General features: G+C 39.1%; 1 protein-coding gene across 1 annotated transcript in view; it reads left to right on the plus strand.

Moving 5' to 3' along the window:
- The window catches only part of PTPN22 (protein tyrosine phosphatase non-receptor type 22), a 186,326-nt gene that overhangs the window by 97,761 nt on the left and 73,772 nt on the right, over positions 1-14,793 (plus strand). Inside the window, exons 3-4 of the mRNA XM_073615709.1 lie at positions 2,458-2,534; positions 12,588-12,683. Of these exons, the coding sequence (XP_073471810.1) occupies positions 2,458-2,534; positions 12,588-12,683 (173 nt within the window). The remainder of the gene's footprint in view (positions 1-2,457; positions 2,535-12,587; positions 12,684-14,793) is intronic.

Genomic DNA, 14,793 nt, shown 5'->3' on the forward strand with positions numbered 1-14,793 from the left:
GTAATCAAGTATATGAAATTAAAAAAATAGTAATAATGTAAGTTAAGATATAATAATCATCACAGGTCTATTTATTCACAAAATCCTTTTTGTTTTCACATAATAGTATTTTTACAATTAGGTTTTCATACAAAAATGATTGTATCTATTTATCTTAACTTCCAAACATTGACTATTATTATTATTATTATTATTATTAATAATAATAATCATTTGTAATTTTAATGGTAAATATTGTCATAATTTATTTTACCTCATTTCACTTTAGTGTCCTGTACACCTATCCTAAGGAAGTGGCCATTATAGTATTACTGTATAAAACATGTTGACGGTGGTTTTTATTCCTATATGACAAATAAAAACCTACTTTTGAAGAAATACCTGTTAGGTATCTCCTTTTAATGCGGATGCCATTGCTTACCTCACCTCCAATGTCTTCTGTGGGACACACTAAGATGGAAATTCTTTTGAGAGCGTTGCTCTCCTTTTTTTCAGGGACAGGAAGTTAAGGGAAATCTCCACAGTGGGACACAGCCAGAAAAAAACAACCATCATAGAGGTTATAAACTTTCTTTAATTATAAAACAAACAAAAAGTGTTGTCTTAATCTCACTTTAAAGTGATTGTAAAGGTAATTTTTCTTTAAATAACAAACATGCCATACTTATCTGCCCTGTGAAATGCTTTGCACAGAGCAGCCCTGAGTCTCCTCTTCTCAGGTCCCTCACCAGCACTCCTGGCTTTTCCCCCCTGCTGTGTGCTCCCATAACAAGCCGCTTGCCCCTACCCCTGCTTCCTCCTCACTGGCTGTGATTGCCAATGGCTCCTGCTGCTGCCTCTGAGCCAGTGAGGAGAGAGAGAGGGAATAAAAGCAAACATTAATCCAGTTTACTTAGTGATGAGAGGACTCAATCACTAAGTGGGGAGGCTACTGATTCGCCTGATTTAGACGGTATACCTCCAAAGCTAGGTAGTCTCTAGTAAAAATTTGAGGGGGTGGGGCAAAGAGATGCCCGAAAAAGCAATAAGGAGGATCAGCCACAGTATACCATTTATAGAAATTAGCTTTATTGATATATCAATAGTACATTAAAACCACTGAATGTAAGACAATGACATTTAATGTGGAATTATATCCCTGCATACCCTATAATAAAAAACACACATACAAACTTGATAACGTTATTACAATAAGACACCAGAACTATGGGCCCAACGCATACACATCCACATACATACCCAGTCACAATGGAGATAAATGATGCTGCTATCAGTATTGATTTAGGCCCAGGAATATCATATTCAAAGATAGATAGTATCAAAACTAGATTTGACAGTTAATTGGTTGCTAAATGTCCATTTAGCGCTAGCTTTGAGACTGTTATCCATTGGTTGATGAAATTCCTGGTGGGGTAATTACCAAAGATATATATCACTGGGGGCGTGGGGCCCATAGTTCTGGCGCCATATTGTGACAACGTTGTCAATTTTGTATGTGTGTTTTTTATTATGGGGTATGCTGGGATATAATTTCACATTAAATGTCATTGTCTTACATTCAGTGGTTTTAACGTACTATTGATATATTATTAAAGCTAATTTCATTTCTATAAATGGTATAACGTGGCTGATCCTCCTTATTGCTTTCTTGGGGCATCACTTTGCCCCGCCCCCTCAAATTTTTGCAGGAGAGAGAGAGCAGCAAGGCTGCTTTGATGCACAGCACTGGATTAAGATCAGGCTCTGGTAAGTATAGGGTGGAGGCGCTGCACACAGAAGGTTTCAAAAAACCTTCTGCCTTTATAACCACTTACTTTAAGAAATGTATTAGACAAAGTCAATCTTCTGCCACTGTAATATAGAACAGAAATTTTGTATATATATATCTATATATATCTATATATATAGATATATAGATATACATAGATATATATCTATATATAGATATATATAGATATATATAGATATAGATATATATCTATATATCTATATATCTATATAGATATATAGATATATATACAGTAAAACCTTGGTTTGAGAGTAACTTGGTTTGAAAGCGTTTTGCAAGACAAGCAAAATGTTTTAATAAATTTTGCCTTGATATACAAGCGATGTTTTGATATAAGAGTAGCGTCATGTCATAACTGGAATATAAAAAAGAAGAGAGGAGCCTCTAAGTGTAGCAATATGGTTACATTTAATGAAGGTACAACATTTAGCAACTTATTGCTACACTTATAGGCGCCTCTCTTCTCTTTTATACACTGTAAAAAAAAAAAAAATGATATACAAGTGCTTTGGATTATAAGCATGTTTCTGGAACGAATTATGCTCGCAAACCAAGGTTTTACTGTATATATATATATATATATATATATATTTATAGCTTTGTCACAATGTAACAAACCAATACATTGATGTGAACAGCTAATCCATCTTTGCCTTTTTGTATTCCAGTTGACCATAGTCGTGTGAAACTCTCTCTGATAACATCAGATGAAGATACAGATTTTATCAATGCTAATTTTATCAAGGTACACTTTCCAATACACTAGTTCTTAAAAGCAGGACTAAAAATGCATATGTGTACACTATGTGTATTGCTTTGTCACACTATAGCAAAGCAAAACGTTGATGTCAACAAATCCTATTAATAACAATTGATCTTCTTTTCTGCATGCAATTTGCTGTGCTGGAAAGCAAAAGACATGACAACACTTCCTGTGTGAACAAACCTTTTAAAATATATCTAATATTTTTTTAAGATTTAGTTGGAGTAGGGAATGGTTAAAGTGGAAGTCTAGTCAAAACTTACTAACTACCCTGTAGAGAAAAAATGTATATACTTAACTAACCTAAGAATGCTCCGACCAGCTTCAGGGCAGTAAAGAGAGCAGTGACAATGGCTGCAGAGACTGAGGGGTGACGTCACCCATAGACTTACTGTGGGGCATCTGTATCTGCTGACCCACTTCTACACTGATACTGGCAATGGGAGCCGATCAGGTGACGGGACTGGAGCACCCTTAGATTAAAGGGAGTATGGCCAAAGCTATTTTGCTTATACTTCTCCTGTAGGTCACAGGAGTGTAGTTCGTTCTGCACTCCTGTGACATATTTTTAAGCAGACAGTGGGTTAAAGTCCCTGTCGGATGACATCACTCAGCTGGTCCAGGCACCAGAAAGATGCCAAGCATATGGTCGGGATACACCCAGATGCCTGAACTGGCAGCTGGTTCAGCCTCTCAGAGAGCCTGAACTTGCCCCTATGCCTCCGCCACAGCTCACCACTCCAGTGGCTACTGACTGACAGTCACCACTCTCTGCTCAGAGCGGAGAGGGAGAACTGAGTGATCAGTGTTATTTGATCGCTCAGTTCTCACTGCAGAGCCGGCGGGGGACAAATGTAGCATCGGATCGATGCTGCATCCACGTGAGTATACCGTGCCTTGAAAAAGTATTCATACCTCTTGAAGTTTTCCACATTTTGTCATGTTACAACAAAAAATGTAAATGTATTTAATTGGGATTCTATGTGATAGACCAACACAAAGTAGAACATAATTGTGAAGTTGAAGAAAAATGATAAATGTTTTTAAAATTTTTTACAAATAAATATCTGAAAATTTTGGCGTGCATTAGTATTCAGCCCCCCCTCAATACTTTGTATAACCACCTTTCGCTGCAATTACAGCTGCAAGTCTTTTTGGGGATGTCTCTACCAGCTTTGCACATCTAGAGAGTGACATTTTTGCCCATTCTTTGCAAAATAGCTCAAGCTCTGTCAGATTGGATGGAGAGCATCAGTGAACAGCAATTTTCAAGTTTTACCACAGATTCTCAATTGGATTTAGATCTGGACTGGGCCATTCTAAAACATGAATATGCTTTGATCTAAACCATTCCATTGTAGCTCTGGCTGTATGTTTAGGGTCATTGTCCTGCTGGAATGCGAACCTCCGCCCCATTCTCAAGTCTTTTGCAGACTCTAACAGGTTTTCTTCTAAGATTGTCCTGTATTTGGCTCCATCCAACTTCCCATCAACTCTGGCCAGCTTCCCTGTCCCTGCTGAAGAAAAGCATCCCCACAACATGATGCTGCCACCACCACGTTTCACAGTGGGGGTGGTGTGTGCAGGGAGATGTGCAGTGTTAGATTTCCACCACACATAGCATTTTGCTTTTAGACCAAAAAGTTAAATTTTGACCAGAGCACCTTCTTCCACATGTTTGCTGTGTCCCCCACATGGCTTCTCGCAGAATGTAAATGGGACTTCTTATGGTTTTCTTTCAAGAATGGCTTTCTTCTTGCCACTCTTCCATAGAAGCCAGATTTGTAGAGTGCACGACTAATGGTTGTCCTGGTGCCAGTTTCCCCCACCTGAGCTGTGGATTTCTGCAGCTCCACCAGAGTTACCATGGGCCTCTTGGCTGCTTCTCTGATTAATGCTCTCCTTGCCCGGCCTGTCAGTTTAGGTGGACGGCCATGTTTTGATAGGTTTGCAGTTGTGCCATACTCTTTCCATTTTCGAATGATGGATTGAACAGTGCTCCATGAGATGTTCAAAGCTTGGGATATTTTTTTATAACCTAACCCTGCTTTAAACTTTTCCACAATGTTATCCCTGACCTGTCTGGTGTGTTAATTGGCCTTCATAATGCTGTTTGTTCACTAAGGTTCTCTAAAAAAACCTCTGAGAGCTTCACAGAACAGCTGTATTTATACTGAGATTAAATTACACACAGGTGGACTCTATTTACTAATTAGGTAACTTCTGAAGGCAATTGGTTCCACTAGATTTTAGTTAGGGGTATCAGAGTAAAGGGGGCTGAATACAAATGCATGCCACACTTTTCATATATTTATTTGTAAAATATTTGGAAAACCATTTATCATTTTCCTTCCACTTCACAATTATATGCCACTTTGTGTTGGTCTATCACATAACATCCCAATAAAATACATTTATGTTTTTGGTTATAACATGACAAAATGTGGGAAAAAAAAGAGAGGCTAAATAAAATAAATGAAATATTAAAAGAACTATATGAGCTAGAACAGAGACATAAAAAGGGAAAGGAATAGATATACAACATCTGATAGTGCTAAAAAGAGATGAGTTAAACTTGTTAATGGAACAAGAGACCAGGTGAACTGAGTAAAGAAAGATACCAGTGAGGAAATTAATCAGGAAAGTTTCTGGCAAGAGCACTAAGGCAAAAGAAGTCATTAAGCTTTATAAAAAAAATTAAAAACAGCTCAGGGTAACTGGCGTATCCTACATCAGAAATCGCAAGAGTATTCAAAAAGTTTTATAGTGCACTGTACTCAGTAAGATTAACAGGGGGACAAGCAAAATAATCAGAAAATAAGGAAAAGATACAAGCTTTTTTAAAAGAGGCTAAAATAGTTAAATTAAGTGAGGGAGATATGTTAGATCTAGAGAGACCCATAACGCAAGAAGAAATCTCTACAGCACTAAAGGAGACAGCCATGGGAAAGAGTCCAGGACCAGATGGATTCTCAGTAATCTACTATAAAAAATTTAAAGACCAATTACTTCCAAAATTTTGTTCTTACTGGAGTTCAATAGATGAAGGAACTAAATTGAGGAGAGAATCACTGTTGCCCTATATCACAGTAATACCAAAAGAAGGAAAAGATATAACGCAATGTGCCAGTTATAGACCAATATCATTAATAAATGTAGACACAAAACTGTATGCCAAAATATTTGCCACTAGATTAAAGAGATTAATGGATACATACAGACCAGGTGGGGTTCATACCTGGGAGAAAAGGAAGAGACAACGGAGTAAGAACGTTGTTACTCCTACAAAAAATAAAAAGAGATGGACCCCAGCTCTATTCCTGTCAATAGATGCGGAAAAAGCATTTGAAAGGGTAGACTGGGCATTCATGACGGCTACAATAGAAGAGATAGGGATCGGCCCAAAAATGACTCGACGGATTAAAACACTATATCAACATCCAACTGCAGCAGTAAAGATCACTGGGACTCTGTCTCAATCTTTTAAGTTATTTGATGGTATGAGACAGGGGTGTCCTCTTTCACCTCTATTGTTTATATTGACATTGGAACCTTTTTTGACCACTATTAGAAATAGTATAGATATAAAAGGAGTGAAGGTAGGAAAAGAGGAACATAAAGTGGCGGCATATACGGATGATATCTTGTTTTATGTCTAATGCCCAAGAACAACATTACCAAATATTATGAAATTATTGAAAGATTATGGAGAACTATCAAGCGATCGCAGGCACGAGAGCCAGAACTGGGATTTGTGTGTGTAAACACACAAATCCCTGTTCTGACAGGGGAGGAGAAACAGATTGTCTGTTCCTACTAAGTAGGAACAATGATCTGGCGCCTCCTCTAGTCAGTCACATCCCCTCACAGTTAGAAACACACGTGGGGGAACACATTTAACCCCTTGATCGCCCCCTAGTGTTACTCCTTCCGTGTCAATGACATTTACACAGTAATCAGTGCACTGAGCACTGTCAAAAAGTGTCAAAAGTGTCTGATCTGCCTGCCATAATGCCACAGTCCCGCTAAAAAATGCAGATCCCGCCATTACTAGTAAAAAAAAAAAAATAATAATAAAAATGCCCTAAAAATGCCATACATTTATTCCCTATTTTGTAGACGCTATAACTTTTGCGCAAACCAATCAATATACGCTTATTGCGATTTTTTTTACCAAAAATATGTAGAAGAATACATATTGGCCTCAACTTATGAAGAAATTTGATTTTTAAAAACATTTTTTGGGATATTTATTATAGCAAAAAGTAAGAAATGTATATTTTTTTTCAAAATTGTCACTCTTTTTTTGTTTATAGCGCAAAATATAAAAACCACAGAGGTGATGAAATACCACCAAAAGAAATCTCTATCTGTGAGAAAAAAAAAAGAACGTCAATTTTGTCTGGGTACAGCGTCACACGACCGCACAATTGTCAGTTAAAGCGACGCAGTGCCGTATCACAAAAAATGCTGTGGTCATTAGGGGGTAAAACCTACCGGGGCTGAAGTGGTTAAAGAGGAAATAAAGAATATATCAATGCGGCCACTTCCTGGATAGGACATATAAATATCATCAAGATGGGAATCTTGCAAAAAGTTCTCTATAAATTTCAGATGCTCCCTAGCCGCTTGCCGACTGGCTCACGCCGATATACGTCGGCAGAAAGGCACATACAGGCAGATTAACATACCTGTATGTTGCCCCTTAAGAAGCGGTTTGCGGGCGCGTGTGCCCGCCGCGACCTCTGTAAGTGTGATTGCGGGTCCTGCGGACTTGATGTCCGCGGGGATACCCAGGATTGTCTCACGGAGAGGAAGAACGGGGAAATGCTGATGTAAACAAGCATTTCCCCGTTCTGCCTTGTGACAGGACACTGATCACAGTCCCCTGTAATCGGGAGCAATGATCAGTGTCATGTCACACATAGCCATGCCCCCCCACAGTTAGAATCACTCCCTAGGACACACTTAACCCCTTCGCTGCCCCCTAGTGGTTAACCCCTTCACTGCCAGTCACATTTACACAGTAATCAATGCATTTTTAATTGCACTGATCACTGTATAAATGTGAATGGTCCCAAAATCGCGCCAAAAGTGTCCGATCTGTCCGCCATAATGTTGCAGTCACAATAAAAATCACTCATCGCCACCATTACTATCAAAAAAATATATATTAATAAAAATGCCATAAAACTATCCCCTATTTTGTAGACGCTATAACGTTTGCGCAAACCAATCAATAAACGCTTATTGCGATTTTTTTTTACCAAAATTATGAAAAAGAATAGGTATCGGCCTAAACTGAGGAAGAAATATATTTTTTTATATATTTTTTGGGGATATTTATTATAGCAAAAAGTATAAAATAATGCATTTTTTTTCAAAATTGTCGCTATTTTTTTGTTTATAGCGCAAAAAATAAAAAGAGGTGATCAAATACCACCAAAAGAAAGCTCTATTTGTGGGGAAAAATTTTCATAATTTTATCATAATTTTTTGAAGGACACAAGTGAATTAACAATGAACGTATTTAAGGTATGGCATTTAATACAAAGACAAAGGAAATGGGAAAATAATTCACCAGTAATACCACTCGCAGGGACAAACTATTTTTTTCCAGGAAATGACACACTTTTTGGAGTATAGATAAAGGATAAAAATGCACGAATAAAGGATATTATGAAAGGGGGGAGAGATATACACAATCCAGGAATTAAGACACAAAACTGAGTTACTAGTGATAGATGAACCAAGATACCATCAGTTAAGACATTTTACAAAGACACTGCCACATCCAATAAGATCAGGAGAAAGTTTATTATCATTTGAAAAATTGTTTAACTTACAGGAAGCAACAAGGCACGAAATTTCCCAGATGTATAAGATTCTTACTCTAATGTCGGAACCATTGGTACTGCCTTTCTTGAATAAGAAATATGGGGGGGGGATTTTGGAACTTTGGATGAAGCACACAATGTGTGCCTCCATCCCTGGTTCAAGTGTAAGAGAATGGGAGTGTGGGACTTTAAATGAAGCTTTTGATTTGCGGAGGTAAATGGTTTGAAAGTATATTTAATTGGCATATTTATATATATATAATATTCAGATGAGAAAAGGGGAGGTGTTTATTGTCCAAATCATAAGTTAGCATCCTAGGATGACAAGGCTGCTGCTCCATTGATACAGCACTGTAGATAAGCAATGTCACCCTAAATGTAAAAAGTATGTTACTGGCAGGTTCACAAGTTGAATTAAAAGACAAAACACCTGAAATTTTTTGGGGGGGCGGGGGGCAGCAAAAAATGAGTCGGTAGGTCAGTCCCGTACTGATTAAAAAGAAAAATATTATAATATATATATATATATACACACATATATATATATATATACACACACATACATATATATATATATATATATATATATATATATATATATATATATATATATATATACTTATATAGCACCGTCAATTTACGCAGCGCTTTACATTGTACATTCACATCAGTCCCTACCCTCAAGGAGCTTACAATCTAAGGTCCCTAACTCACATTCATACATACTAGGGACAATTTAGACAGGATCCAATTAACCTACCAGCATGTCTTTGGAGAGTGGGAGAAAACCGGAGTACCCGGAGGAAACCCACACAGGCACAGGGAGAACATGCAAACTCCATGCAGGTAGTGTCGTGGTTGGGATTCGAACCAGCGACCCTTCTTACTGCTAGGCGAAAGTGCTACCCACTACATCACTGTGCCGCATATATATAGACAATAGAATAAAGAGTGCCAGTATATTATATTGTGCTGCCAAGATAACCACTTAAATTCCAGATTTCATTTTAAAATGGTGCTGGTTTTACAAAAAAATTTCCCATTAAAATTTTAAAACAACATCCAATCTCTCTGTCAGTGATGCCCACAGTCGCTAAATAAAAGCGCTCTATAACAGCAAAATGCAATACAATGCTTTTACATTGTGTTTAAAAGGGACGTGACATAATTCTTACTTCCTGTGAGCCATGTTTACATAGAACAGAGCTGATTGAGCTCTGCCCTACCTGATCATGCAAAAATAAATTAAAACATATTTTTTATATACTTTACATGCATTCATGTGCGTTAAAATGTGGACAGGTTGCACTATAATGCAATGCACTGCAATGCACATGTACATAACATCATGGTGTAAACAAAGCACAGACAACCATTGTTTTCTATGTGTCCTTGCAGTCACTTACATTGATCCTGTGAAAAAAAACGCAAGTCACTGCACATGCTGTAAATGAGTCCTTAGGCACAGTGCTGCATAAGACAACAAATATGTCATTACACATCATGTACTTCAATCCAACAGCAACTTCTCTCTCCCTTACAAAAACCACACACACCTGTTAAAAAGTAGTTTATGATCAGCACAGGCACTACTGAAGCTCCTAAAATAAGTCCTAGTGCACATCATGTCAGATTATTTAAAGTGTGTCATATTAAACTGAACATCTACTGTACATTTACAGGATGATTCTTTAAATATGTGCAAATATATTGAAGTCATTTGCTTTAGACAATATGAGTTTTGCCAAGGTCTTAAATATGTAAGTTCATGGTGTAACCCTCATAGTCACAATAATTAGTTTCATGTCAGTGCATAAAATCTAGGTATACATTACAAGGATTTTCAGAAATGTAATTTGCAGAATTTTACCTACTGCTGTTTACATAAAACTGACCCAGACACAGGAAAAACTGCAGAAAACCCATCACATGAGTAGGAAATGGCAGCTCTGGAAGTGTTCTATAGACATAGTTACATAGTTGGCAAGGTTAAATAAAGACACCAGTCCATCCAGTTCAACCTGTGTTAGTGTGTGTTCCTGTCAAAATTAATTTCCCATATTCCCATGTACACTGTGCTTGCTAAGATGCCCATCTAAGAGTTTTTTTAACACTGTCTGACAGTGAAAAACTCCCTACGCAGTTTAACCACTTAAGTCCCGGTCCATTTGGCTGGCCAAAGACCAGAGCACTTTTTGCGATTCGGCACTGCGTCACTTCAACTGACAATTGCGCGGTTGTGCGACGTGGCTCCCAAACAAAATTGACGTCCTTTTTTCCCCACAAATAGAGCTTTCTTTTGGTGGTATTTGCATTATTTTTTACTTTTTGCTATAAAAAATATCCCCAAAAAATATATAAAAAAATTTTTTTTCCTCAGTTTAGGCTGATAGGGGTTAAGTGTGTCCTAGGGAGTGATTCTAACTATGGGGGGAGGGGCTATGTGTGACACGACACTGATCAACGCTCCCGATTACAGGGAGCTGTGATCAGTGTCCTGTCACTAGGCAGAACGGGGAAATGCTTGTTTACATCAGCATTTCCCTGTTCTTCCTCTCCATGAGACGATCGCGGGTATCCCCACAGACATCGAGTCCGCGGGACCCGCGATCACACTCACGGAGCCCGCAAACAGCTTCTTAAAGGGCAAAGTACAGGTACGTTAATATGCCTGTACGTGCCCTTCTGCTGTAGTATATCAGCGTTAAATCTCTTCTCCTCCAATTTCATTGAAGGGCCCCATGTCTTTTTACACTTCCTGAGACTGAGAAGTTTATTCCCTATGCTAGAAGAACCATTGAGGTATTTGTATATCACTATTACATCTCCTCTCAAGGGTCTCTTCTCCAGAAAGAAGAAGTTTTTCATTTGTAGTCGTTCCTTTCAAACTGAGGACAGCCAGTACCCTTATTACCTTTGTTGCCCTTCTCTGGACTTACTCCAGTTCCAGCACATCCTTTCCCGAGGATTGGTGACCAGAATTGGACGGCATATTCCAGATGCGGGAAAATCCGGACAGCCGCACTCCAGGAAATTATAATCCAAACTTCTTTATTTTAAAATCAGGAACATGTCATACAGTACATCAAAGGCAGAGTGTACAGACAGGCAGCTTACGCGTTTCGCACTATATCAAGTGCTTACTCATAGCTATGATATATAATTTCCTGGAGTGCGGCTGTCCAGATTTTCCCATTTGCACACAGCCTTTACTAGCATTAGCCAGCACCTTGGGCTCTTTGTTCCTGGAGACCAACAGCCAGTTCATACCTGGACAGATTCACCCTAGTGCGGGGACAACATCCATATTCCAGATGTGGCCGAACTAGGGTTTAACCCCTTGGTGCTGGTGCCTCCTGGCCCTTTAAGGGTTTCAGATGCCAGGAGGCGGAGTTTATGATCATGTAACCGCCGTGATTAGTTGTCACATCAATCACATGACCGGAAAGCTCCCGATTGCAAGCAACGATCAGGAGCTTTCTGTTAGCCGCCAGTAACTGTGCTGGGAGCGCGCAGGGCGCACAATCTCATCACAGCTGTGTTTGCAGTGTGATGCGCAAATATGTGGGCGCTCAGCGTCAAGGCCCACCTGTGGAGAGGCCACATATTTGCGTGCCATTGGTGCCAAGAGGTTAATAAAGTGGCAGGATTATAGTCTTAGCTCTTGAGTAAATATATATTTTTTTGCATGCTAATATTCTGCTTTCCCTGCTTGCTGCAGCTTGACATTGCATGTAGTTGCTAAGTCTATCATCTACTAGGACCCCCAGATCCTTTTCAATCCTGGATTCCCCCAGGAGTTATACCCCTAGCGAGTAACTTGCGTTGTTATATTTAGCCCCCAAGTACATTACTTTACATTTCATTTGCCATGTAGTTGCCCACCCCCTATTTTATTGAGGTCTTCTTGTAAACAGTCATGCATAGTTGCCCTAGATGTAAGCAAGGGACATTTACATTTTTTGGAAGTTTTAAAAAATCAGATGTTTATAGATTCAAAGAAAAATCTATAGTTAGGTACCAAGTATTTGTGTTTGGTACCTGCAGGAGCACAGTAGCATTAAAACAACAGGGTGTTTTGGCAGATGCAGTTTTTCCTGTAGAGAAGTCAATCTATTCTATGTGAACCCCATTATGTGTAATTAGATGTCAGTGTGAACATGTTTCTGTTTGTTTATTTATTCTTAATATATTGCAGGGTGTTTACTGTCCTCGGGCATATATAGCTACTCAAGGTCCCCTACCAAGTACCGTTGTGGACTTTTGGAGGATGATCTGGGAATACAATGTTGGGGTAAGATATTCCTTCTCAGTCAGTAAAGAATATAAAGCTGCTGGAGCTTTGGTAACTTTCACACTGATCAGATTTTAATCAGTTGTTCAGTTAAAAAAAGGGAAGAAAAATATATGAAAAATGCATCCCTTTAAATCATATGGAACTCCTTACAGCAGTCAGTTGCATTTCATTTGCAACTTTAAAAACATCCTGCTTGCTATTTTTTTGGTGCACTATTCAAAACCCCAGCAAAAGTGAAGCTCCCCATTGAATTGAATGGGAAACACATCAAAAACGGACCACAGTTGCGTGCGTTTTTTTGAGCCACATGTTTCACTTGTGCATGCTGGGTAGCCAGAAAATGCACTGGAAATGCACTGGAAATGCATTAAAAATGTATCAAAAACGCAAATGTGTTTTTGATGCATTTTTTTCAATTGAGCAGTGTGAAAGTAGCATTATGCATACAAGCAATTAATGATTATTGTGAGATGTCAGGTTAAAGCCTAACTTCAGGTTTTAGTGAACTTTAAATAGTTTGTTTGGACCAAGCTGTTCTAAATGAACTATATCCCTCACTAACACGTGCAGCAGCTGTCAGCCATATACAGTATATAGCGCTGCGTTCTGGCAGCAGAACGGGGACTTCCTGCCCTGCTCCCAGTACAAAATCGAGTCAGGCTGAGCAATTCAAGGGTGTTTTTGTATTTTGAATGACAAGGCTTCCTCTGATGGCTGAGGCAGGTGAATGACGTCACAATATCCCCCGCAGCCATTTAGAGGAAGCTTTGTATTCATTCAGAAAGTACAAAGCTTCCTGTGAATGGCTGATCAGCACTCAGTCCAACTCAGGTTTGATTCAGGGGTGGTATGGGAAGTCCCCATCCTGCTGTTGGAAAACAGCGCTGACAGCCGCAACATGTGTTAATAAGAGAAATAGTTTGTCTGAACCAGCTTGGTCCAAATTGACTTAAAGTTCACACAAAACATGGAGTTAGGCTTTAAAAGAAGCTTGCGGGTCTAAACTTTAGGCACTCTGATTGCTGACTTGGTTATCAAATGTGTAAGCAGTGGATATGCCATCCCAATTTGTGGGATCTATTTAGTAGTGATGAGTAAGCCTATTTGAAGCATTTTTCCAAAAGCCATAATTTTTGCTTGTTGGGCGGGAGCTAAACATCATATATGGTAGCTATCTTCCAATGGTAATTAAGGAAGCAGCTGGTGCCAGCACCCACTCTGTACTTATCAACCAATGACTTGGGAATGCAAAATAGCTTGAAGCAGTTTGATGTAGCCTAGAAGGAGGTCAAATGCAGGTCAGAAGGTGATAAGCTGCAGGTCAAATGCACCATTTTCAAGTCTGAAAAATCTTGAATGTGTCTCAAATTGATGACAAATTCATCCAAATGTAAGCTGTTTTGCCCACAGATTCTAAACTGTAAGACTCTTTTTAGAGGATGGTGAAATGAGGTTTGCAGGTGTTCAGGGGGTGATGCTGCCGCTTCCTGATGCCTGTTTTTTTTATTGTCTAATGGCAATTTTGCATTGCAGATTTGCGTGGACCTGTAAGCCAAATGTAGCCCCATTCATTTACATGGGAGAGTTTGACGGGCAATGCTGTCTGTGAAACTAAGCATGTAGTGTAATAGGGCGTACACACGGTCGGATTTTGTTCGGACATTCCGACAACAAAATCCTAGGATTTTTTCCGACGGATGTTGGCTCAAACTTGTCTTGCATACACACGGTCACACAAAGTTGTCGGAAAATCCGATCGTTCTGAACGCGGTGACGTAAAACACGTACGTCGGGACTATAAACGGGGCAATGGCCAATAGCTTTCATCTCTTTATTTATTCTGAGCATGCGTGGCACTTTGTCCGTCGGATTTGTGTACACACGATCGGAATTTCCGACAACGGATTTTGATGTTGGAAAATTTTATCTCCTGCTCTCCAACTTTGTGTGTCTAAAAATCCAATGGAAAATGTCCGATGGAGCCCACACACGGTCGGAATTTCCGACAACACGCTCCGATCGGACATTTTCCATCGGAAAATCCGACCGTGTGTACGGGGCATTACAATTGTTGCACTGTGATGCAAAGTATGTGTAATCATCTGAG

Source organism: Aquarana catesbeiana, linkage group LG02 (genome assembly GCF_042186555.1).
Source record: "Aquarana catesbeiana isolate 2022-GZ linkage group LG02, ASM4218655v1, whole genome shotgun sequence".
Taxonomy (NCBI): domain Eukaryota; kingdom Metazoa; phylum Chordata; class Amphibia; order Anura; family Ranidae; genus Aquarana; species Aquarana catesbeiana.